Genomic DNA, 27,194 nt, shown 5'->3' on the forward strand with positions numbered 1-27,194 from the left:
CCACCTGTAAGGCATTGCTGTGCCATTGAATGGTTTGCTGACCTAAGGCCCAGGCAGGTCCAGGCACTGGATCTCTGAGCTTCCAGTCCTCTCCTCCTCCCTGCCCCCTCTACATTCCCACCTCCACCTATACAATCCAGTCGTCATGACCTCATCAAGTCACTGAGACATAAACTTCAATTCATCATTAGTCACTGATCTGCTTAACTGCCATGATGTAGCAAGTGGTTCTTAGAAATGGCATAAATCCAAAAAAGAACAAAGGGTAGACTAAGATTGGAGTGGGTTTTGAACCTCTTGCTAGGCACTCACAAGGTGATGCTTGTAATTCTTTTCAGGGAAAGCAAAGTGTTGGAACTAGATGGCGACTATTCTGGAATTCCTACCATTGTCCTGAAGGGCAGGTTTTGCCTTCATTTTACTGGGCACCTTCTCTACAAAGGGTCCTTTATTAAGTATTATGGGAAACAATAAGATCTGAGTTTTATACCCCATAATGTTTACAGACTAATGAAGATAATAGATATAAGTATGACTACCTAGAATTGAGAGGTAGTTAGACATACAATTTCCTTCAAACATATGCATCAGGATCCTCTCATCACTATACTTCCTCTCACACACCTCCAAGCCTTTATTCCAGATGCCTTTCTCCATGTCTGGAAGCCCTGCCTACTTTCCACCATCCAACCAAGCTCTATTCCTCCTTTATGATTTTTCCTTCTCCTTAATAGGCCTTTCCCAAACCCATCTGCACCATTCATTCCAGCCTCCCCTCTCATCCGTGATGTGGGTGTTAATATGTATTCAGCAAACATACGCTGTCTACTCCAACTGGTATTTTTAGATCAAGTAATCAACAAGTAATCAAGCTGCATAGGCAATCAAAAATCTCATTTGGGGCTGCTCTCAGAATCACATCAATCAAAGTGGCAAGAGAGCCTGGGTTCCTGAGTGTCACTGTGCCTCATTTGTCTCTATTTTAAAACAGGGTTCCAGGGGCACAGAGGTGGCTCAGTTGGTTAAGCATCCAACTCTTGATCTGAGCTCAGGTCTTGATCTCAGGGCCATGAGTTGAAGCCCCATGCTGGGCATAGAGCCTACCTTAAATAAATAAATAGAAATAGAAATAAAATAGGGTTCCTTTCTGCCTTACCAGTATTGAATGCCAAAAAGGAATCAACTGACCTGATCAGGTCTCCATTTCTTCCTCCAGGATTCTTCTGCAGCCAGATGATTCCTTACAGATCCTGGCACCAGTGGAAGCTGATGTGGGTTTCTACACTTGTAACGCCACCAATGCCTTGGGATATGACTCTGTCTCCATCGCTGTCACATTAGCAGGTAATGTGAAAATCCTGTGTGGTTCCATTCGGAATGACCCTGTTTTGAGCAGATGCCTATGATGTACCAAGCAGGCCCGGGAACACGTAGATAAATGAGATTCAAACCCTGCCTTCAGAGAGATTATAACCTATAATTACAATTAAATGGAGATGAAGTATACAATAGGAGGTAGAATGAAATACGTGGTATAAATGATAACCTAAGAGTGTGCCAGGACATTCATTCCATCTGGGAGATTTTTAGAGTCAGAATGGGTGGATTTTGATAAGCAGAGATGGGGGGAAATATTCCAGGAAGACAGAACAACATGAGCAGAGGAGCTGTGTACAAGTAAGTAACGTGTTCGGGAACACGAGGCGTGACCTGAGATCTTGAATGCTCACTTGGGATCCCATCATTTCTCCTTGTTACACCTGTTACAAAGAAGACTTGAAGACACACGGGCAGTTGGAATTCCACAGTCGTGGTTTGGAGCAGGAGCGTTGTTCTCTCCAATGCTGTTTTATTTCAACCTCTTGCTCTAACGCACCTGCCAACACTTTCCCTTTATCTATAAAGTTAGGCAAAACATTCTGCACATGGTGATTTAAGAAAACTGCAGTGCAGAGTACAGCATCTCCCAAGGTTGTGGTCTTGTCATCATGGACTTCATAAAAACCTCTCTTAACATAGGACACAAATCCTTGCCTTTGAAACTAAAAAAGACCTTAGGTACCAACTGTACCAGTGCCCTCATTTCTTAGAGGCCAAGTCCTGTAACCTGAGGTCATGTAAGCACCCAGCTAGTTGTGGAGATAAGAAGGGAACGGAGGCCTCCTGACTCCCAGCTCATTGTTCCTTCCATTTCCCCAGTGATCCTACCAAAGTAGGATCCTTTTTCTCAGATCTGGGCCATGCAGTCTTTTTGGTGGTACGTTGCATGTGTTTGTATTTATTTTTTTCAATTGCTGCTCCTGTCAGATGATTCAGTAGATGCTAGAAAAGCCAACATCACCCCACACTGACCTCATCGGTCCATGCTGGGATTATGTTGTCACACTGTTCTCTAGTCACACATGCTACTCCCTTGCATATCTGTTTAGCAACAGCATTTCTGCCCCCATGACCTGAGGCTGATCTGGAAAGGGACCTTTAGCAGGAGGCTTTCCAGGGAAGATGAAAGTCAGCAGTGAATAAGGCAAGCTAAGATTGCCCTGGAGTGGATTAAAGACTGATATTATTAATGCCTATTTTTTTTGAGTGAGCAGAACATTTGCTTTCCTCCTAATGTATTCCAGTTACAATCTTTATTCCCCTCTTTATACAGAGTCCAGATGCTCAGCACCGATCTCGTAAAAGCTCTTCTGCCTTCCACACTACAACCTGCCTTTAGCAAGGGCACTGCTGACATCCTTCCCATTGCTGGCAAATAATGGCTCTTATAGGATTAAGTCTCTTGTTTATATTTATCCAGATATGGTTCAGCTCCATCACAGACTAAATACCCTTTGTTCACCTGAATTTAATACGATGAATGGAAACCTGTCTGGAATTAAGTAAGGCAATTGTAACATCAGACTTGTCTTCAGCTCTTTGAAGAAAAGCTAGTGGAGGCTGCCAAAGTGTTCAAAGCCAGAAAAGAGAGAGCAGCCTAAGAGGTACTGAGGAATGGGAGGAAAGGGCTAACCTATGAAGTAGGTCACAAACACCACACCTAGGACCTAGGGGACTGGGTCATTATACTTCAGTACTGGGGTTTGTTCAGATCTGCTGATGAATCTGATAGTCCCACTAAAAATTAAGGGTCAAAATGCGTTTTAATATGATGCCTTGAGATTGGATTTGTGTCTTTACCTGGGATTATCATCTACACCTGTGGCATACCTGCTACTATTCTAAGCGCGCCCTCCACCGAGTATCGTGGGACACTTAGCAATAAATAAGCCCTGAGTTTTGTGCTCCATAAGGCTTACAGACTACCTAGAATGGAGAGATAGTTACAATTTCCTTCAAATGTATGCATCAGGATCCTATGTAGTGACATATAAAATACCACCCTAATATATACACTACATTTAAGGGGAAAATGAGTGTCAAGCATTTCTAGATTTGTTTACCAATTATGCTGCTTACCTTGAACAAAGTCTATAACCTCACTGAGTTTTCATTCTCATTTATAAAAATGAAATTAATAATATCTTATAGGATCGTTGTGAGTTAAATAAGATGGCGCTTAGCCCCATGCCAGGCACATAGTTCACACTCAATAAATGTTTCCCTTTCTTTCTCTAGCTTTTCTAAAATGAAACACATCCTGAAAGCAATTCTAAAATGTGTAAAACATTAGTCCAACTTGGCTTCCATGTATTTTTCATTATAAGTCTTCACACTGAAATTTTTCAAGTATGGCCTTAGGAACTGATTCAGCTCAAATGCAGTCTAATCTTCATGGTAAATCTCTGTGCTTCTGTACTTCCAAAAACATTGCAGACTTTTGCCTTGACTTCTGCATGGATATTAGACCAAAAGGGGAAAAAAATCTTTTTGAGGCTCAAGATACTCAGATGTCCCCATGATTTTGTAAGGAAGGTATGAACTTTGGTCTTGCCAGTGTACCTGAGTTGACCAGAGGTAGGGAAACTTGTTCACAGTAATTCATAAGAGCAGGCAGAGTATGACAGTTAAGCCTGAGGGCTCTGTAGCCTCCTAGTCTGGATTGGAATCCTGGCTCTGTCACTTCCTGGCTATATAACTTTGAGCAACTTCTTTGCTCTCTCTGCCTTGGCTTCTTCATTTGTAAATGTGATAAAAATAGATAAAATAATACTCGATTCAGACGGTTCCTTTGAAGATTAAATACATTCATATAAGATGCTTATAATTGTGCACTCAATATTTGTTAGCTATTATTATTGTGAGGATAATGCATAAAACAAAAGTCGAGTTATTTTTACAGTAGAGGAGACTCCTTTTCAGAGAGTAGAATGCTCACAAGACCTTTGGAGGGCACCTCACCCTCAATGTCTCCATGCCAGCCCGGGAAGTTGGATTAGCTATCTGGAAAGGGCTGGACTTCCTAGATTCAGAGCAAGGGAGATAGATTGTGGTAAGGAATATTTCACATGGGCCTGATGAACTCTCCACAACCAGACCTCTTCCACTGAGCTACCCCATCCTCTGGATTGGCTGTGTTGACAATTCTGCCTCTCAGATTCATTTTAGGTCCGTTGCTACTCTGTACACAATTTTTCTTTAAACATGTAAACACCATTCAGCTTCAGACATTCTCTTACAGCCAAACCCTTCCCTTGGTCTGCCTTCTTTGGGCCTCTAAAATAATGTCTTTGGTATCCTTTTGCTTTTCTCCAAACTCATCCATTACGTGTTGATTTATCTGTAAGTCTCAGAGATTTGAGGGTACTTTGCAAGTGTGTGTCAGCATGGAGATAACCAGCATCTCCCTGTCCCCCTCCCTGGTTCAGAATGGAAGCTCACAGCCAGGTCAACACAGGGCCACAAAATTCCTTTCTGTCCTAAACTGACTTAATTGGATACCTATTTCACTGCTCAGAATGTAGATGACAGTATTATACTGAGGATGGGAAGATAATAGGGGGTAGGGAGGAGTATAAGAATGTCCCCATAATGTCACATACCTAACATTTTGAAGTACTGATTACTTTACATCAGGATAAACAGTTCTGGATAAAGGAGAGTTTCTGGTGTGTACAGAGATGGGCGCAAAGATGGGAGAGCCATCTCAACTAGTCAGATTCAACACTCAGCCAGGTTGCTCAGGAACCTTCCAATCTGAATGACAAAGGCAGCGTTTTGAAGGAAAGCAGTAGTTTGCTGGTAAATTACTTCAGTCTGGATCAGTGGAGTTTAGCTCTACTTACCAATGCAGATGAGTCCTGTCCAGGTGTAGACCATGGATGAGGTCATAGCCATAAGGGAAACGTTTTTGGTTGTCACTGATTTTATAAGATCACAAAAAAGATGCTGTAAGGCCTGCCTGACATCATCACTGGAAAATGAGAAGAAGATGAGGGATGAGCGTATCTTTCATTGAAAGGGGAGAATACAGATGAGCTCATCTGAAGTTTTCACAGGAAGAGAGAGACAGAAAATACTTCTCCTTTCCTGGCATGCTTTTCTGCTTTTTTATGAATCGAATAGCTGACACTACTGTGTCTAATAAAGAGATCACAGAAAATAAAATAAAAGGAAAATTTAAAAAGGCCATTTTCCTTGAAATTCTTCTTTCTCTACCCCTTCCCCATCTGATTTAGTAGCTGCAATAAAAGACAAGCAGTTTTTTAAGGCTTTTATAACATAAGTCATTTAAGATTGGCATTTCTGAAATTTTTATCCAGCATTTCTGTTAACCAAAGGAGAACTTTGCTTCACAGACAGACTCAGAGAGGGTCCTGTCACCAATGACAAAGATAGACAAAGGAAGGTTTTCTCCAGGGCATTAGATCAGAGGCAAAGGTGGACATGTTTGGCTATATTTCAGGTGGTGCTGTGAACAACAGTGTAATGGCCATTGACTAATCCAAGTTGCCATCAAGGGATTTCATTATCTGATATAATACTGAGTAACCAACATCCTTAAGTTTTGTTCAATGTGTACATATGTGGAGCATGCCCACTAAAGAGCCCTAGCTTTTATAGAACTTAGATAAAATGGATAAGAATATAGCAGGAGAATCCAGCCAACTTGCTCTGCTCCTCGGTAGACTAAAGGAAACAAAGAAGTACCAATGATCCAAGCTAGCCCATCTCAAATTCTGAAAAGGCAATTTTCACGTCTATCCAGAGGAATGAGGGAAGAGGATGCATGGTCAGACAGATAGTGGGATATAGCATATCCTGGGTTAGTCGTTTCTAGGAGAGGCTGCAGCATCACATGTTTGTACTAGGTATGCAGTCCCTTGACAAGGATTCTGCACTGGATGTAACTTTTTAAGAAATTACCAACTGTGTTCCAAAGTGGCTGCACCATTTTACATTTCCACTAGCAATGCATGAGGGTTCCAGTTTCTCCACATCCTCAATAATGCTCGTTATCATCCTTTTTCATGCTCATGAATGAGAAGTCATATTTCACTGTGATTTTAATTTCTATTTCTCTAATGATTAATGATGTCAAGTATCTTTTTTGTGCTTATTAGTCATTTATATGTCTTTTTTGCTATAGTGATAACTTTGTTAAAACAACACAAATATACAATCTTAAGGTTCTGTAGGTCAAAACTCCAGTATAGTCTCGCAGGATGAAATCAAGATGTCGGGGCGCCTGGGTGGCTCAGATGGTTAAGCGTCAGCCTTCGGCTCAGGTCATGATCCCAGGGTCCTGGGATCAAGCCTCGCATCTGGCTCCTGGCTCAGTGGGGAGCCTGCTTCTCCCTCTCCCTCTGCCTCTCTCCCTGCTCATGCTATCTTTCTCTGTGTATCTCTAGGTCCCAAATGAATAAATAAAATAAAAAAAAAAATCAAGATGTCAACAGGCTGCATTCCTATCTGAAAACTCTAGGGGAGAATGCTTTTTTTTTGCTCATTTGGATTGTTGGCAATACTTAGTTCCTTGTGACCTAGGACTGTGGTCCCTATTTTGTTACTGACTGAATGGAGTGCCATTCCCAGATTCTAGAAGCTACTGCATTCCTTGGCATCTGGCCTTCTTCTCCATCTTCAAAGCTAGAAATGGCAGGCTGAGCCCTTCTCATGTTGCTTCTCTCTGACAAACTTCCTGTGTCTCCCTCTTCTGATTTTAAGAGCTCGTGTGACAGACTGGGCCCACCTAAATAACCTATAATAATCTCCCTATTTTAAGGTCAGCTGATTAGCAACCTTAGTTTCCTTTTGCTATGTAGCATAACATAGACATTGATTCCAAGGATTGCATGTAGGCACCTTGGGTTGGGGAGGGGGGACATTATTCTGCCTACCATACCCTGTCTGAAGAGCACAGCTCATTTTCATCAAACTGTTGCCATAGAAAAATGCAAATTTAATGTAGATAGACTTTCTAATTTTTCCAGATAAGCCAAACCAACACACACACACACACACACACTTTTAATCTCTCCATTTTTAACTGAGCCCAACTAATTCAAACTTGTAAAAAATTATTTTCAGGCTAAACATGTCTGTGCTGTGAACATAGCCTTGAGGTTACCAATACCCTCCAGTCAAATCTTCCATATCCTGTATTCTCTGATCAGATATTACACCACATTTCCCTGTGTAGTCAGAGTATTACACAAAGGGTAATAATTTATTTTATTAGATTATACTAACTAAAACCATGTAATGATTTGGATGAAAGAGAAACATTTATTTTTTACTATTACAAAAAAGGAAGCTTATTGTAATAATGGAATAAGTAAGATTCTAAGGAAAGTATTTGCCTCATTACCAAATTTAGAAGCAGATTTAGAACTATAAATCTGTGTCCTTATTATAAACAGAGGGGTTTTAAATAGATACACACTTGGGTCTCTTGAAGACCTAAGAGTTCTACGAATTTCTTACATACAAATCAAGAACAGCAGTCCCTCTGCCACCACAACTACGAGCTACCCTTACCTGAAATTCTAACGTTTACAAATTTACTTCCTTTATCTTTGGGAAACTAGAAGACTAGATAGCATAGAATTATAGCTTTTGCCAGTGATGTCTTGGAAAAATAACAGGTGAGAGGAAAGGTTCCCAGACGACTGGTGATGAGAAAGGGTACCAGGTAAGCAGAGTGGACTGAAAGGTCAGATGTCAACTCTCAAGGCAGGAGGTAAAAATTAAGTGAAGGAGACCTCGTGAGAGACAGCAGGACAGGAAGGAGTTAAAAAATCCCTGAGCTATAAAATGTGAAAGGCATTTGGAAGGAGAACCAGACCAGGAAAAAAGAAATCATGCATTTCAATATAACTATTATCTGTGACAAAGTGACTCTTGTTGAAATGGCCAGGTAGCCAGATCCTGAGACGTTTCTGGCCAGCATGGGATGGTAACTAGGAATAGTCAGTATCCGTATCCGTCATTACTCATTTCAGATGTATAAGATGATGTTGGTCTTTATAAGGGCTTTCATGGGATCACACTGATCGTGGCCCCTTAAACTTTATTTAACTCATGAATCTCAAATTCTTCAACTGGGAATTCTCACCTCAGGGAGTTTTTGCAGATTTAATTCCAGTGGCCCTTGTGAGAAGCCTGTGATAAATTGCAGAAGCAAGCATTTCTTATGGCATTGTTTTACTATTCTCACTTATTACAAGGCATTATCCATTGATGAAATCTGGATCAAATGCAATTTGTTTAGTTTTAGATGTTGAAAGTATGTGAAATTTATAACACCGCATCACTGTATACGCTAATATTTTCATTAGTGGGTGTCACTGCCCTATTCACCTTTCTCTTGGATTGAGATTTGGGGCCACTGTGGATATCACAGCTGGTTTCCTGAACAGTGACGCGGGGGTCCCCAGCAAGTCAGCCTGGCATACAGGTCTCACAACTTCTCTGAAAGTAGATACTTTCTGGGGTTTCCAACGACGTTTAAGCTCTTTGGGGTGACGTTTAAGTTCTCTGTGTCTGTCCAGATGCTGATGGGAGTTTCAGGAGAATCCATTGTATTTAAATTACTTCTCCTAATTATTCTGAAACCTTCATAGTTCTTCAAAATGGAAGCAGTTGAGCTCCTTCTCAGCAACAGATTTGATCCTTCTCCTCTTTCCTGTCCTTTTCCTTTTTCTTTTCTTTAAACTTTCCCTTTCTGTCTGTTTTCTTAGTTCATCAACACCCGTCATAACATTTCCTCTCCGGTTTAGCAGAGCTGATGCCAATGATCGCAAACATTTGTTCCAACCTCACACTGAGCTATGGAATCACTCTAACAGCTTTACATGCATTAATGTACTTATTCCTCAGCTCTACAGCTATAGAAGTAGAAAACCAAAGCAGGAATAACTTGCTCAGTCCTCATGCGTGTAACCCAGAATCCGTACCTGAGTGGTACTCTAGAAAGACTCTGCCAGTTGCTAGTTTACACTTCAGAATCTCAAACCTGGCCATTTAGTAGTCTTCAAACCCGCCGCCTGCAGTCCCTTTTTTTGTCACTGCCCTGTATCCCAGCCATCCTCAACATGTCTCACCCTGCCTGGGAACACATGCACATGCGCACTTCCTAGTATAGATTACCCCCCAGCTCCACAGTCAGAATTGCAAGCCTTTAAAGTACGATTCATTTTTGATGGCTAATAATAGCCATCAAATGATGTTTGTGACTCATGTTAGAATCGAAAGAAGACCCATTTGATTCATTTAATGAGTCAACCGATATTCACTAAGCCTGGATTAGCATTTGCTAACTACTGTAACAAACAAAACCATAAATATATGATGGCTAAAATATGATAGATTATTCCTGTTCACATAAAGTCTAAAATTATTGCTCAAAAGGGTTTTTGTAGATTGGGTCAAGAAGTGGCATTCTTCTCACATTCCATCTGCTAGAACTCGGTACCTTGCTCACACCTAATTGCAAAGATTCTGGAAAGTGACCTAGCTGTGTGACCAGAAAGAAGAAAAGAGTTTGGTTAGTAGCAAATCCATGTCAGCAGTGGCTTCTAGAATGGAAGGCATCATGCCGTTAAAAACAAAGTTCCTATTAGCAGAGGTCTGGCCTTGGGCCCTGAGAAAAAGTTACTTACAATGCTCTCTGTTCTTGGCTGTGCTCAAAAAACAAACCTTCCATCTCCTCTGGCTCCTCTCTCAATCACCTTTATACTGGGCCAAAGATATTTTTCAGGCACATATGTTCAGATTTTTTCCCGTTGGGTTTTGATTTTACCCAGAGTCACACATGCAGGAAAGAGGCATGAGCCAGAGCCCAGACTCTACACAGGAATGTATTTCTGAGCATTTGCTCCTGGGGCTGCTCATTTGTCCATGCCTGTTTCTCCATGGCTCGTGCTTCAGGATGAGGACAGTGCCTGGGGGGCCGAGCCCCTCTGCTGTAAAGGCATCACGAGGAGGCACACGGTTGGGTACCGACACACAAGGTTTAGCCGTGCCTCCCCGTTCACACTTTGGACAGGGGCTGCCCTCGCTGACCACGAGTGAGGCTCTATTTCCCCTGTTCCGCGCTACTTCTAACCCGAACCATAATCCAAAAGCTAAGGGGTATGAGGTCTGAACTGAGCAAAAACGATTCTCTCAATGCTTCTGTCTCTGAGTACGACTCCCTCGGACAAGCTTGATTCCTCACATTAGACCCAATAAGTGGAAACACTTGCCCCTGTTCCCATTTCCTTGTTTTTCTTGGGCATATAAAACGAGGCATAATCTCCTTCTGCACAGCTTACTCGACTGTAACACAAATTCACAGGTTAAACGAAAGCGTCATCTAGATGCCCTATTGGTTCACATCAGGAAGCAGCACACATGGGATCTGCGGGCTGAGCGCTCTCGCGGGAGGGCGTAGCCGCCGGCGGCGCATGCGCACAGGCCTGCCAGCCCAGGCACGGCTCACACTGCGCAGGTCCAGCGGTCACGGCCCGCGCTCAGGGCGCTTCTTTTCTGTTTTGCCTTTTATGAAAGCCTTTTTTAGTACAGCATGCCATGACTTTTTATTTCTTAGCACTGTCTTCGCGCAAATGTATAATTTCTCATTTCACTCTCTACTTTTTTTCACTCTACTTTTTTTCTTCTAACCTCCGTAATTAAAGTCAGACTCGTTCATGTGACTAGAAGCAGACACAAACCTAGGCATGGCATCATATAGCAGCATTAACTTACTAGGTGATCGTCCAGGTGATCTAAAATAGGCTCGTATTTTTTGTTGTTGTGCTGGTTATTGTTGTTAGTTGACCATGAAAATCAGAGCTCCAACTTGAAAATTTCAAATAGGGAACTAGTAGTTCTTTTCTCAAAAGAAATCTCCCGAACTCACCAGGAAATCAGAGAAATCCGTTACAGAAAAACCAGAAGAGTGTAATTTGTTGATTCTCGAACCTGGCTGTTTATCAGAATTACCTATGAACTTGTTGAAAATAGAGATTACAGCTTCTGTCCCAGAACAGACAACTTTATGAGCAGTCTGAGCTCTGTCCTGGAGAAGCCTCTGCATACTGGAATGGGATGGTTATACACACTGGATGAAACTGTCTCCTTGGCAACCATGATGGAGTAAATCAGAAGGCACCCGAAACCATCTCATGGTTGCCTTGTTCTTGGGGTAGGGAGAACCTTCAGGTCCCGAGTCAAAGTCGTGGCCCTGTGTGCTGGTTTTAAACCACCTGAGATTCAAATGTAGTGGATCTAGAATGGGACTCAGTAATATATACAAGCTTTTTCTAATACATGTAAGAGGTTGAGTGGTTAAGAAACATTATTTTCATTGTATATTTCCACTGATCATAAATACTTGGGTTACTTTGTGATTTGTCTTCACAGTGGATCATGAAGGTAATAAGAAACATACAAGTAGCTTGTGCTAATGACAGCCCTCTGGTGACAGGACAAAAGGCCATTACTTTTGAGCAAAAGCTCAATATAATTAATTAAGGGCTGGATTTAATTCAGTGACATTTGAATTTTATAGCTATACACTTGCAGCTATAAAAACCACCTTTATTATTAAAATTCCTTTAGGAAAAATAACTTAGTAATTGTGAGTCTGAAACTCTCTGGTCCCTAACCTACTTTTCTCCACTGCCACAGTATTTTTTTATTACACAGTGAGGCGACTTGTAGTATAGCAGGACAGATTATGTTTTTAATAAGTACCCTGGGAGTTCTGAGGCAGCCAATCCACAGACAAGGATTTGAGATCCCCTATAAGAAGCACTGGACTTTAGGTCAAAATCTAGCATCAAGTTTAGCCCTATTCCTTGCTGTTCTGTGGCCTTGGACAATCCATGAACCCTCTCTGAACCTATGTTCCTTGATTACATAAAAGAAATACTTTACCTGCCTTGTTATGAAAGCAAAAACAAATTCAGATAATGCACACAGCACACCACATTCACACATATATTCACTTACTAGATGTTTATTGAGGACCTACCATCTGTCAGGACTCGGTGGTAGGAATGAAAAAGAACAAGAGAGATGTGATCCCTGCTTTTATGGAGGCTGCGTGGTGAGCGGTGGGGGACAGAGAATACACAAATAAATTATATATTCTGATAGTTCTTTGCTTATGAAGAAAATTAAGTTGGTGGTGAGATACATAGTGACTGGCCAGGAATAAAGGGGTACATGTTTTAGATGGAGTGGTTAGGAAATGTCCCACTAGGAGGTGCTACTTGCCCCTGAGAAATGACTGAAGAAGACAGCCCTGCAGAAGTCTGTAACTGGAGGATGGCAGGGAAAGGGAAGAGCTGTGGTAAATGAGCTGATCTTTTGGAGAAAGGGAAAGAAGGCCAGTATGGCTGGAGCAGTGATAGATGGGGAGTGTGGCCTCAGTGAGGGAGGAGAGGAACACGCAGGGGACACGCTGGTCATGAAAAGGAGATTGAAATTTTGTTCTAATCACACTGATAAAGCACTGGATAATTTAATCCGAGGAGTTACATGATCTGATTCGTGTTTGAGAAAGATCACTCCGGCTGACATAAGAAGAGACTGTAGTGAAAGACACATGGAAATGAGACCAGTTAGGCTCTGCAGCAGTCCAGCCAGAGAAGGTGGCAGCGTCAGATCATAGTGACAGAGCGGGTCCGGGGTTTCTATTTAGGGTATATTTAGAGTTCGAGCTGGAGAGCTTCCTGTGAGTAGGGAGGGAAGGTAGATAAGCCAAGGTGTACTCAGGGTCATTCCAGCTGCATTCCCCTATTCTCACCCTGCATTATTCTCAGCAACTGTAGTACAAAGTCACTCATCTTCACATCAGCTCATACATAGTCTCAAATATATGGAATATAGGTGAAATAAGGGAAAAGACCCCTAAACAGTCACAACAGATACGGAGAGCCTATGTACATCTTCAGAACTTACTCAAGTTTCTGCCTTTGAACATAGTTTTAATGAGCTTAATAACCTAGAGCACAGTTAAAAGGGAAGAGGGAAGAAGAAAAGAAAGAGGGGCACAGGAGGCTGTGTGACAGGGCAAGCAGGAATAATGATAAATAGATGAAGGACAAAACAAAAAGTATAAAAAACAGGTTAAAGGGTTGAATTGAATTATGGTTTTCTTCACAGTTAATGAAGGCACAGAAGAGTGAATACCATCGTAGCATGTCCTGCCTATAAAATGGTTAAAACTAAACTAAACTAAACTAAACTAAAAACTCCATTTGGCTTACAAAGAATTAAGCATAGGATATATAAAAACGATTTCATGTGGACCCTTATTTCCCCCAAGGTGCTCAGTATATGATTCTTTTCGTTGTATTTTGTGGTCAGGTACACAAAGTGCTGGATTTTTCTCCCCAGCTGATAAAGGCCTATTAAAATGTAATGTACACAGAACTTCTACTTCTGGCAAGATGGCATAGATGCATTTTTCCCTATTTTTCTTGCTAAATACAACTAAAATCCATGGAGATGATCCATGGAACAAAATGAAGAAGACTAAAAAGTGGAGAGGAAAAAGCAGACTGGCTAGAGACCTTGGGAACTGAGGAGAACTACACAGTTACTTCCTCGGGTTTTCTTTTTGCCTTCTAACTCCCAGACTTGGAGCTGAAGAAGCCAGCCATCAGGAAAGGCAATGGGAGCACACACATACACACACACACATACACATAATGCCTCAACTAAAGACTGCTCTCTTTAGCCAAAGGACCAGGAAACGGGTGGCCTAGCAAGACAGAAAACTTTTAGGAGGCTCTACTTCAAAACCATATACTGTGGTCTATCACCACCCACACCAGCAAAAGTTGCATGGGGAACCTCGACTCCACCTCATCAGACTGAAATGACGTTCGTTCTTCAGTGCCCCCATGGAAGTGGTGTCAGAGAAGAAGGATTTCACCCATGCAGGGTGTAATGTGGAAAGGGCACGGGGAATCTGGAATTCCATCCTCACCCTGCAGCACCCTCCTTACCCTTTTTTCTAGGGTGGTGTGACAGTCGGCCTCTTGGGGAGTCAGGACTTTCCCTTACCACCTAGCAACAATGAGGCCCTCCCGTGGTGGGATCAGTGGAGACTGAGTGGGGAGCCAGAAGTCCCACCCCTGCTCAGCAGTAATGAGGAGCCCCCGACTTGAGTGACAGAGGAGGCCAGGTGGAGAATCTGGACCTCTACTTCCACAGTAACAAGGCGGCCCCTCCCTGCTCCCCCACCTTAGTGGTTGCAGAGAAAGCCAGCTAAAACAGTAGGCTTAAATAAGATCCAGATTTGCATAACGTAATATGAAAATGTCCAGGTTTCAATTGAAAATCACTCATCATACTCCAGACCCACTGTCACCACTCTTATTCTGTATTCTTATTCAGTTTCAGCACTCTTACTCCGTGCTGGAAGTTCTAGCTAGTGAAATAATGCAAGAAAAGGAAATGAAAGGCATACAGATCAGAAAGGAGGAAATAAAACTATTTGCAGATGAAATGATCACCTACTTAGAAAATACCAAAAAATCCACCCACGAAAAGTCCTAAAATTAACATGTAAGTTTAACGAGGTCACGGTATATACAAAAATCAGCTGTATACCTATATACTATCAATGAACACTGAAATTGAAAATATAATTTATAATTAGGTCTAAATCTAACAAAATGTTTACAGAATTTGTATGCTGAAAATCATAAAACTCTGCTGAAAGAAATTAAGGGAGATCTAAATAAATAGACATACAATGTTCATGGATTGGAAGATTCAACAGAGTTAAAAATATCAATTCTCCCCAAAATGATATAGTGCTTTAATTCCTATCAAATTCCCAGCAAGATTTTATGGTTGTAGATAAGATTATTGTAAACCCTATGTAGACAAGCAAAGAAACTGAAATAGCAAGGAAGAATAAAGTGGAAAGAATCAACCTACCCAACTGCAAGATTAATTATATAGTTACAATAATTAAGACTATGTGGTATTGGTAGATGGATAGATGCACAGAACAGTAGAACAGAAGAGAGAACCCAGAAAGAGATCCACAAAAATACGCCCAACCTATTTTGACAAAGGTACAAAAGCAATTCAATGGAAGAAAGATAGCTTGTTCAATAAATGATCGTGGGGCAATTGTACATCCATAGGTTAAAAAAAAAGTGAAGTTTGATTGAAGTCTCACACCTATACAAAAATTAACTCAAGGGGCACCTGGGTGGCTCAGTCGTTAAGCGTCTGCCTTTGGCTCAGGTCATGATCCCAGGGTCCTGGGATCGAGCCCCGCATCGGGCTCCCTGCTCAGCGGGAAGCCTGCTTCTCCCTGTCCCACTCCCCCTGCTTGTGTTCCCTCTCTCGCTGTGTCTCTGTCAAATAAATAAATAAAATCTTTTAAAAAAATTAACTCAAAATGTATCACAGACTTCAATGTAAAATGTAAAACTATGAAACTTTTACCAAAAAAGAATAGGAAAAAATCTTCAGGATCTAGGTCTAGATAAATAGTTTTGACTTAATATCAAAAGCATGATCCATGAAAGGAAAACTCAATAAATGAGACTTCTAGAGTTAAGAAAACTTTTGTTCTATGAAAGATCCTGTTTAAGAAGATGAAAAGCTACAGAAATGGGAGAAAGTCTTTGCAAGCCACATATCTGACAAAGGACTAATATCTAGAATAAAAAGAACTCTCAAAACTCAACAGAAAAAAAAATAAAAAATAATCCAATTAGAAAATGTTCAAAGGACGTAAGAGACATTTCACCAGAGAGGATATAATGGCAAATAAGCACATGAAAAAATATCCAACATCAGTAGCCATTAGGGAAATGGGAACTCAAACCACAATGAGATATCACTACACACCTATCAGAATGGCTAAAATTAAAATCAATGACAACACCAAATGCTGGCAAAGATGGAGAGAAAGTGGATCATTCATATATTACCGATGGGAATGTAAAATGATACAGCAACTCTGGAAAACAATTCAGCAGTTATCTTAAAAAATTAAACATGCAACTACTGTGTGACCTAACAGTGGCACTCCTGGGCATTTATCCCAGATGAATGAAGACTTATGTTCACACAAAGACTTGTACAAAAATGTTTGTAGCAGCTTTATTTGAATGGATACAATCTGGAAACAACCCAGATGTCCTTCAACAAACGAATGGCTAAAGAAACTGTAATAAATCCATACCTTGGAATACTACTCAGCAGTAAAAAGGAATGAACTATTGATACACACAACCATGGTACCATGAGAGACCCCAAAGAATCTCCAAAGAATTGTTCTGAGTGAAAAAAAAAAAATCAAAAAAGATTACCGTTCTTCACAGGCAGCAACCTCTTTGACCTCAGCCACAGCAACTTCTTCCTAGAAACATTGCCAAAGGCAAGGGAAGCAAGGGCAAAAATGAACTATTGGGACCTCATCAAGATAAAAAGCTTTTGCACAGCAAAGGAAACAGTCAACACAACCAAAAGACAACCAACAGAATGGGAGAAGATATTTGCAAATGACATATCAGATAAAGGGCTAGTATCCAAAATCTATAAAGAACTTCTCAAACTCAACACCCAAAGAACAAATAATCCAATCAAGAAATAGGCAGAAGACATAAACAGACATTTTTCCAAAGAAGACATCCAAATGGCCAACAGACACATGAAAAAGTGCTCAACATCGTTCGGCATCAGGGAAATTCAAATCAAAACCTCAATGAGATACCACCTCACACCAGTCAGAATGGCTAAAATTGATAAGTCAGGAAATGACAGATGTTGGTGAGGATGTGGAGAAAGGGGAACCCTTCTACACTGTTGGTGGGAATGCAAGCTGGTGCAGCCACTCTGGCAAACAGTATGGAGATTCCTCAAAAAGTTGAAAATAGAGCTACCATACGACCCAGGAATTGCACTACTGGGTATTTACCCCAAAGATACAAATGTAGTGATCCGAAGGGGTGCGTGCACCCCAATGTTTATAGCAGCAATGTCCACAATAGCCAAACTATGGAAAGAGCCAAGATGTCCAGCAACAGATGAATGGATAAAGAAGATGTGGTATATATATATACCATGGAACATTATGCAGCCATCAATAAAAGGAAATCTTGCCATTTGCAACGATGTGGGTGGAACTAGAGGCTATTATGCTAAGCGAAATAAGTCAATCAGAGAAAGACATGTATCATATGACCTCACTGATATGAGGAATTCTTAATCTCAGGAAACAAACTGAGGGTTGCTGGAGTGGTGGGGGTGGGAGGGATGGGGTGGCTGGGTGATAGACTTGGGGAGGGTATGTGCTATGGTGAGTGCTGTGAATTGTGTAAGACTGTTGAATCACAGACCTGTACCTCTGAAACAAATAATACATTACATGTTAAAAAAAAAAAAAAAAGAAGATAGTAGGAAGGGAAAAATGAAGGTGGGGTATCGGAGGGGGAGACGAACCATGAGAGATTATGGCCTCTGAAAAACAAAGTGAGGGTTTTAGAGGGGAGAGGGTTGGGGGGATGGGTTAGCCTGGTGATGGGTATTAAGGAAGGCACGTACTGAATGGAGCACTGGGTGTTATACGCAAACAATGAATCATGGAACACTACATCAAAAACTAATGATGTAATGTATTGTGACTAACATAACATAATAAAATTAAAAAGAAAAATAAAATCTTTTTTTAAAAAGCCTTTAAAAATAAGAGAAATATCATTTATAAATTTAAGGATAAAATGCACAAATCATCCCAGCTTGTTAGATACTGTGCTCCATCCTCAAATTCTTCAGTCTGTGTTCTTTTCCTGACAATTCTATGGTGGATGAGTTGGGTGGGTGGATGGTTTCTATATCATGCAGTTACAGTTTTTTTCAAAGGAAAACATGGTTAGTGGGAAAAACCTGGGTATACCAGTTGTTCATTGTGGGTCAGCCCATGTTTCAAGGGAACACCCCAAGCCTAAAGCCACCATCTAGTAAAATCTCACATTCCTTCCCACCTTCAGGAAAACCACTAGTGAAGACATCACGAGGGACTGTGATCAACACCGAGGAGCCTGCCATCACAGTTGATGTGGGAAGCACCATCAAAACAGTACAAGGAGTGAATGTAACAATTAACTGCCAAGTTGCAGGTGAGAAATGCATTCATGTGTTAATTCATCTGTTCAGATATTAATGGAACCCTGTGCTAGGTTGAGGGATACAAAGATAAATACAGATTCTACTCTCAGGGACTTAGGGCTAGTAAGAAAGCTAAGGCAAGAACCTCAGTCACCCTGAAAAAGGACAATGCTACAGAAGTTTAGAGGAGGAAAGATGAATTCTGGCTGGGATGGAGGTGGTTTCTTATTTCAGCCTTGCACACTGCATGTGCCAAGATGGAAGCAAAGAGTGTTCCGAGTGAACAAATTAGTGTGAAAAATTCATGGAAGTAGGAAAGCCCAAGACTGTAAGCAAACAGTGTGTGCTTTGGTCTGGCTGGGGCCCAGAGTAGAGAAATGGCGTGGAGGGGCTTAAGCTTTAGTATGCTGGGTTGCAATTGCGCCATGGAAGACCTTAAATGCTTGGCCAAGGAGTTCAGAAAAAGGCAGACAGAGAGTGGCATTAAGGAGCCAGACTTCCAGAAGAGTAAGCCAACAGCAGTGCATAAAATGGATTGAAGATAGGAAATACTGGGACGGAGAGGCCAGTTAAGAAGCTGTTTTAGTAGTCGGGGTGCCTGGTTGGCTCAGTGGGCAGAGCATGTGACCCTTGACCTCAGGTTTCTGAGGTCAAGCCCTGTGTTGGGTGTAGAGATGACTTAATACTTAAATCATAAAAAAAAAAAAAAAGCTGTCTTGGCAGTTTAGAGAAGAGATAATGGGGGCCCAAACTGAGGGCAGTGGTGATGGAAAGATAAAGGGTGGAGGAACAATAGAGAGGGGGCAGAGGTAAGACCAACAGGAATCTGGACCTTACTCTCATCAGAAGTGGGTAGGAGTCATGAACGAAAACAGTGCTATTAGGAGCTGTGATATATAGGAATTGCCCTCCAGTTGGCCTTGCAAACTCAGAGGCCTATAAGGAACAGAACATCAGAAGGAAGCAGAGAAGGAGTAGACAATAGGGGGTAGTAGTATGTTCTTTATAAAGGTATTTACCTTTCATTAAAAAGGCAAAAACACCAACACAGAGCCAAACAAAGCCCAGCTGCTGATTCTCCCTTCCTCTGGACCACTAGTGGGTGAGATCTACCCTAAGGGTCTTCACGCCCACAGTGCACAGAAATGAACAGCTGCTGTTCTAGGGCCCAGCTCCAGCCCCTGATTGCCATCCTCATCAGATATCCCTTCTGTGGCAAACCCAAAGCCGGGCTCCCTGGCCGTACTCAGTGGACAGGCAGTGGCACCCCTTCTCTGGGGCTTTCTTTGATCCTAAATCTCCACCCCAAAATCGGAGGTTTTACCTCTGCCTGTGATTTATAGGCCACATAACCCAGTTTAGAATAAGTAGGAGGAAGATCTTAAACTAAAGCATGTTGTTTCCAAAGAACAGTCAGTCTGGTTTTCTCTGAAATATTCTGGTAACTCCAGGAAATCAGAACTATAAATCTATCTCTGTCATCATACATTAGCTTCTCTTTGTAACACTTCCCTTGGCCTGTGTGTCCAGCCTCGTGAAACCTTCCTCAGTCATATCCCTTCTGGCCTGGCCCTCCCAGATAAGGAGTCAGACAAACCCTCTGACAGGGCTTCCCATGAAGGAGCTGGCCTTCATGCAGGGACTGATGGTGCATGTGGGGCCTTCTGTGCACAACCATCATCCCCCCCGCGGACCACTGTGAACATGTGCCCCAGAGACACAACACTGACTGGAGATATAATGGACCATGCTAGATCTCTTCTTGAGAGATGAGACGGGTAGGAGTAAGAGAATGGAGAGCAAGGGGGCATGCAACAAGGAAGTGGGCGCTTAAAGGAGATTGAGAGAACCAGAATCCAGGTGAGGAAGCATTTACCATGGGGAACCGGGGACACTAAAACCAGCTTTGGCCAATTCTTTCTTGCCACTTGGTGCCCTGTCTCCCTGACTTCATCCAGAGACTCGCTCTTGGTGACCTTATCGTGAGATCTCAGTTGTCATGCCCACTTTTTGCCTGGCCCTGCACATGACAGTCTTTATTTTGATTTTTATGCATAGAACTATGTGTGTTAATCATGGTTGACTAAAATAAATCTGTGTATCTTTGTCATTATGCCTTTTGTTAAATAAGGTATTTATTCAAAGTGGTGGGCAAGAGCCTGCTTTTGATTACACAGTCGGTCTGTGAATTTGCTGGACAAAGAAATCATCCTTGAGCTGAGTCTCCCATCAAAATACTGAGTGTTGTAATGCGCAATAGCAGTAGGAATGACTTTTACTTTACTAATATAAGTGGCTCTATGGCTCTCTTATGGTGTAATTTTAATGGCTATTTTATAGTCCATATTAAGAATATTACATTATTTATGTAGAGTAACTCATGTCCTCTATGTATGAGTTGTTAGCAGTTTCTCATTAAATAACTTTTTGTACATATATGCTTTACCTTATAAGATGCAGCCTCACAAATTCTTCCCAACCCTTGAACATAACAAATATTAAGCAATGAGTATGATGAGCATTCTTTTTGAAAAGTGATCCAATCCAGTGTATCACTCCCATACTTTTTCTCTACTTGAGAAAAGTTCAGGAGACCTAGTAGGAGATAAAGGGTTGGGGGAGGAGGGAGTGTTTCAGTCATTGGGACCAGCATGTGCAAAGGGCCTGAAGTAGAAAGAGCAGCCTGCCTCTAAAGGAGTCGAATATGGCTGGGGTGGCTGTAGTTCAGACAACAGAGAAGAAAGTAGCATGACTTGTGGCTGAAGGGTGGGGGAGAGCAGACAGGGGCTAGATCTTACATGCTCTCATAGATTATGGTACAATTTGAGATTTTCTTCTAAGAACAAAGGAAGTTTTTGAAGGACTTTAGAGATAAAATTGTTAGGACTGGTGATACAGAAATAAATAGTTGAGGAATCAGTGACAGGTAGTATATTCATTAAGGTAGGCTAGATTATGCTAATAAGACCCCCAAACATATCATGGATCAAACACAACAGAAGTTTATTATTATTTACATAAGAGTCCAGAGAGCTGGCTGCCCCACACAATCAGGGTCATGGAATGCTTGTGGCTCTAACACATGCCCTTCAAGGTCTCCCCAGGGGTTATCTCTAACCTGTCAACCAGAAGAGGGGGAAAAGAAAAGCATGGAGGGTGGTTGGGAAGGCTTTGAAGGGCCACACCTGGAAGCAACACATATTACCACTTCTCACGGTCCCTCTTGTCACCTGGCCACTCCCAACCACAAGGGATATTGAGCAACATGGCCTGGATGGGCACCCAGGCAAAAGAGGGAAACCGGTTTGGTGAACCACTATCAATGTCTGCCCCAGTCAGTACAGAGAAATGTGGAAGGCTGAAAACCTCCTTTCCAGACTTCCGTGGCTCTTTAGAATAATTGCCACGGCTGACGTTTTAGTTACTGTATCCTTTCCTTTTCTTGCACCAAGCCATGGAAGAAGCTGCTCAAGGGCATCATGTCAAGGTGCGCCTTTCAGGGGACACCCCAGCTCGAGATGCTGACAGGCTGTGTGTTGCAAGCAGCCTTCCAAGTATAACAAGTGGTCTGGTTAGCAAGAATATCCTATCTGGGATTGAAAAAAGACTATTACAGCATCACCCTACCTGGCAGCCCCGTGGAGATGAAAGGCACTAATCCTTATAATCATCTCAAGTTACAACCCATTATGACCAGACTCATTTACTGATTCTTTCAAGCAACAGGGAGAGCATTGTGTTGTTGATAAGATATGCCACCAAAGGGAAAAAGGCAAAGTAGGGTTTTTTCCTCCTCTGTTTTATACACAGATCATAGCAGGGAGGCCAGACTGTGGAGCCTATCCAAGTAACTTGTCAACAACATAGCGTTGGACTGTGTTCTGTGGTAGAGTATCTTTTCTGTCATTTTTTAGACATTTCTTTTGGTAAAATGTGTGGTCACATCACAACAGCCTAGGAAAAAGAAAAAAAAAAGTCTCCCACAACCTGACCAACTTCTCAACAAGAAGAGAGCTAACAAAGCCAGCACGCATGGGTTCCAGAAACCCCTCCTCACAATAATCTTGGTGTTACAGCTACAGCAGAAAGGTTCATTCTAGAGTAGAAAGTAAGAATTTGACAGTCCAGAAAGAGTAGCGTATCCCTGGTGGTCTAGTGGTTAGGATTCGGCGCTCTCAGAAAGAGTAGCATTTCTGATCTTCTCTGAAGAGGCAGTTGGGTCCAGGGGCAGGCAGCGTGGTGCACAGGGTAAGGTGGGGATCCGTGGCATCAAAAGGATGAGTGTGGATCTCCACCCTGCCATTTGTAGGTCACTGATTGGCCATGGGGTGAGGGGTAGGGAGAGACAGAGGCTATGTCCCCACGTAATCAGTCAGGGATTCAAACTAACATCACTTTAGGCAGATTTTTTCATCTCTTTGAACAATGTGATTATCTTTATAAAATGTTTGGCTTATAGCAAATGTTCACCAAGTGTTGTTTCTCCTCTCACATGTTCAGGACATTTTGCACAGTCCCTGACCTTCGTGCACTCCCTGTGTTCAGCTATTCTGAATGTCGGTCTTGGGCATGTGTATCTGGTACCTTTTCAAGGGACTCTGGCTTAAACAATGGCTGGTGATGTTCTCTTCAGGCTCATTATCATCTCTTGAGGGGGGAAAAAAAGGGAAAAAAAGCTCTCTGAGGCCTCGTTAATGTTTCCTCTTCCTTTCTTCTATGTTTGAAAGATGTCAGTTGTGAAAGAGACTAAAGAGATTCTAAAGTATCTTTTTCTGCCTGAGGCCCACAGTCCCAGGCAGGAAGCCCCCACATGTGCCACCAGGCACAACTCCTCCATCAGCAAATTCTCGATGCAGGTCCATGCTGAAGTGAGCCTGACAGAGATTTGCTAGTAAATATATTAAAGAACGAGTCCTACATAATTTCTCTCCCTTTGGCATAGCCATCACTTCTCTAAGGTTTTAGCTGTACAGAGACTGGAAGTAACTTCCTTCGACCCCTTGCTATCCTGAACGTTTGCATTTCTCCCATGAGCCCCCCACCCCCTACCCTACCTGGAGAATTCAGTCCTTTTGATAAGCACCTGTCTTATGCTGGCAAACACTCCGATTTCACGGGGGCGGGGTGGGGGGCATGAGGCAGAGTGATTAAGGGAATGGAAGAGGCTTGGACCCACTTCCTGGGGAAGTGAGAAATGGCTCCAGGTCTCTCTCAGGGCCTGGGTTCTCTCCCTCTGCCTCTTGTTTCTCACCCCCCCACACACCCCCCAATTTCCTCTCTTCTCCTCCGTGTCTCTGCCTCTGGCTGTCGGGCAGGAGCACGGGCCCTTCCAGAGAAGGATGTACTGGGAGTAGCTGGGAGACTTGCTGCAGGATTGTCCATGTTGCAGAGATCCTCAGGAGTGTTGGCGCCGAAGACACACATACCATTCCCATCAGCACAGTGGTGGAGAGAGTGTTCGCTCCCCCATTGACTTCGTGGAACCGAGGGCCCATTTAGTCCAGCTCCCTTACTCTACCTGCCTTGCTCTAGAACAGTCTTAGGTCCTAGCGGGGATTGTGTGCTTGCTACCCACAGCACTCTTCAAAAGAACATGCCAACCTACCCGCTGCATGTGAGCGCTTCATAACAAGGGAAATACTGACAGAAAATGATTTGTAGGACCTCGATTCTCCTTGTGTCTTCAGGACAGAAATGGCAGGGAATGTTTTCTTTAGCTTACCTTTCGGAGGCCTTCTCTTGAATGCTGTGGATTTTTTTTTTTTTTTTTTTTTTTTTTTTTTTTTTTTTACGTAAAAACTAAGCTCAAGGTCCAACGTCCAAGCTAGCATGGCTAGACATCATGATGCTCTTGCTCTCCCTAGTGGTGCTGCAATGAAAAATCAGCTTTTCTGCCTCTTACCTGCCTCTTCTGTCCAGGTATATTCTGAGGCCGGGCCAGCCTGGTCCTTCTCCTGCATTTGAGCATCAGGCATCATGAGGTATGCCTCTCCCGATGTGCCAAGCCTGCAGTACCTGAGTCTTTATCCCATTTCAGCAGCCCTGCCTCCTCCTTCCAGCCAGTTTGGTGATTCTTAGTGGTTTTCATTAAATTATTGGTAATTGGAAGAAAAGAGAAAACCAGAGAATCACTCCTCTGGTCCTTGTAATAGGGAGGAAGGCTCTACAGATTGGCCAGACACTTTGACCACCACCTTGGGCCACCGCTCCAGGCCCACCTGAGGCAGCCGAGCAGGCAGGATACCGGTGAATTCCCACAAGGCAGTTCATCATTGTTGAGGGAGTGTGAGGCCACCTTCCCGCCTCCACCCCACTTCCTCCTGCTGGGAGCCCGGGAGCAGCAAGTGCCCAGGGGGCCATAATTAGGGCGGCCACTGAGCTGGGTGTTACAGAGTAGACTGCTGGCAGATTCTGTTCAGCAGATTCAAGGACAAGTAACAGGTACACAGGCAATCCCTTGAAGACGTCTGTGTCCTCACTACTAGGCTACCCATTAAGGGCAACACTGTCCTTGCCCCAAATGCAGCATGTAGCCCCAACTCAGAAAAGCACAGGACAAAAAATCAAGCCCTTTGACTCTTTCTGGCTTTGACCCCATTGACCAGGATTTGACATTATTAACATACCCTGGATATACACCCAAGAGTTCTGAGTAAACTTTTTGAACTGGGCCAGCAGGCTGAGTGGCGGGGAACGGAGCTTTCTGCTCCCCAGAGACCTGTGAATTGATGCCACAGATTATCTGTCTCCCAACTCACTCTGAGCTCAGCCTCCTGCGGGGCCCCCTATGCAGACTATCTCAGAAGGCTTGTCCTGGCCCAGGGCCTGCTTGCCAGCATGGCAACCATCAGGAAACTTCCTAAAGCACGACGGCTGCCCCCTTGTCTTAGCCTACTCAGGTTGCTATTACAAAATATCCATAGACGAGGTGGCTTAAATGTCCGAAATATATTTCTCATAGTACTGGAAGCTGAGAAGTCCAAGCTCAAGGCGCCAGCCCATGAAGGTCTGTTGAGAGCTCTCTTCCTGGATTGCAGACCTCCATCTTACCACGTCCTGACACGATGGAGGGAGAGAGGGCTCGCTCTCCGGTCTCTTCTCATAAGGGCACATTATAATCCCATCATGACAACCCCACCCCCCTAAACCTAATTACCTCCAAATACTATCACATTGGAGGTGGTTAGAACATAACAACATACGAATTTGTGGAGAAACACATTCAATCAGTGACGCCCCTAAAGGACAGAGCCCAACTTCCAAAGGCAGGTACTCCATTCTAACTCATACACACCCTCCCCAACTCCCTCTCACAAACACGAATCTTGGACTGAAGAAAGAACAGGGTACTTTCTTTTTGTCTCTTTCTTTTGTCTCTTTCTCTGTGGTGCTATGGCCATAGCTCTGTGTTCTCTTGTTCTAAGAAAATACATAGGATCCAAAAATTACAAGCGTGTTTTCCATGTATAGTGTCAGTTCTGGTAAGGTTCCAGCAGCTTTCTTTTGTCTGATTCATACCAGACAAAATACTAATATTTTATAGCTTTTAACTTTTTACTGAAGTGTAGTATCTATACAGAAAAGGAGACATATCATAAAGGTACCAAGCCCACCAAACCAGCCCTTGGGTCAGGAACCAGAGAATTACCCGCGACCAAGCCATTTGTCCCCTCTTAGTCTCAACACCTCCCTGTTTGTCCCTCCCTCTCACAGGAGCCACCACCCTGACTACTAACAGCGTAGATTGATGTTATCAGGTTTGTCACTTACAGAAATGAGATCATCCAGGGTGTACTCTTTTGCGTCCAGCTTTTCTTACTTAATGTTTGTTTCATGTACTTGTCAATCATTCACTTTCACCGCTGTATAGATTTGGGGCTTATGTCTATCCCTGCTTTCCCCACAGAGTTTTGGGTACTTTCCTTCCATCTTGGCAAGTGCCCTTTACCAGCTGCCCACTTCCTGTTCTGTTAACTGGCCTCTCTCTTCCTGCCTCTTCAGTGTGAGCTTTAAAAGGCTAAAGCTCTCGAGACCACGGAGAGGTCGCAGGTATTATTTAGTTTGGCCAGAGGATGGTAGAAGACGCCCATGCAGATGCTTCCTGCAGAGTAGCCCCTGGGAGGGTCCGCCAAGCGGTGGTAACTGCCTCTGGGGTCACCTGAGTGTGTTTTGCTGATGTGTTTATTTTTTTTCTTCCTAGGTGTGCCTGAAGCTGAAGTCACTTGGTTCAGGAATAAAAGCAAACTGGGCTCCCCTCCCCATGGGCACGAGGGCTCCTTGCTGCTCACAGACGTGTCCGCCTCGGATCAGGGCCTGTACTCCTGCAGGGCAGCCAATGTCCATGGAGAGCTGACTGAGAACACGCAGCTGCTGATCCTAGGTAAACACCTCGAGGCTGACCGTCTAGCCCACCCTCCGCCTCCCTTTATCCCTGATCCGTTTAATTACATAAAAGCAATATGCCTTCCCTTCCTCCCACCTTAGGGCCTTCCAGTAGAAAGAACACAGACTCAGGGGCCAGGCAGACATCATTTTGAATGCTGGCTCTACTGTTTATTCAGTGTGTGACCTTGTGTGACCTTGGGCAACTCAGTTACCTTACTGAGCCTTAGATGCTGGTCTTGATGTGGATGCACGATGGGGATTGTCCGTGTAGGGGGAGGCAGCTGTCAGCCAGGGCT

General features: G+C 43.0%; 1 protein-coding gene across 2 annotated transcripts in view; it reads left to right on the forward strand.

The window, feature by feature from the left end:
- ADAMTSL1 (ADAMTS like 1) overlaps nucleotides 1–27,194 on the forward strand; it is a 939,419-nt gene that overhangs the window by 835,260 nt on the left and 76,965 nt on the right. For both annotated transcript variants that reach the window (XM_064579938.1, XM_064579939.1), the window contains 3 exons: nucleotides 1,217–1,344; nucleotides 18,396–18,524; nucleotides 26,714–26,893. In XM_064579938.1, the coding sequence (XP_064436008.1) occupies nucleotides 1,217–1,344; nucleotides 18,396–18,524; nucleotides 26,714–26,893 (437 nt within the window). The remainder of the gene's footprint in view (nucleotides 1–1,216; nucleotides 1,345–18,395; nucleotides 18,525–26,713; nucleotides 26,894–27,194) is intronic.

This window comes from Mirounga angustirostris, unplaced genomic scaffold (genome assembly GCF_029215605.1).
Source record: "Mirounga angustirostris isolate CCGP_5_RB_7025 unplaced genomic scaffold, mMirAng1.0.hap1 SCAF_15, whole genome shotgun sequence".
Lineage (NCBI taxonomy): Eukaryota > Metazoa > Chordata > Mammalia > Carnivora > Phocidae > Mirounga > Mirounga angustirostris.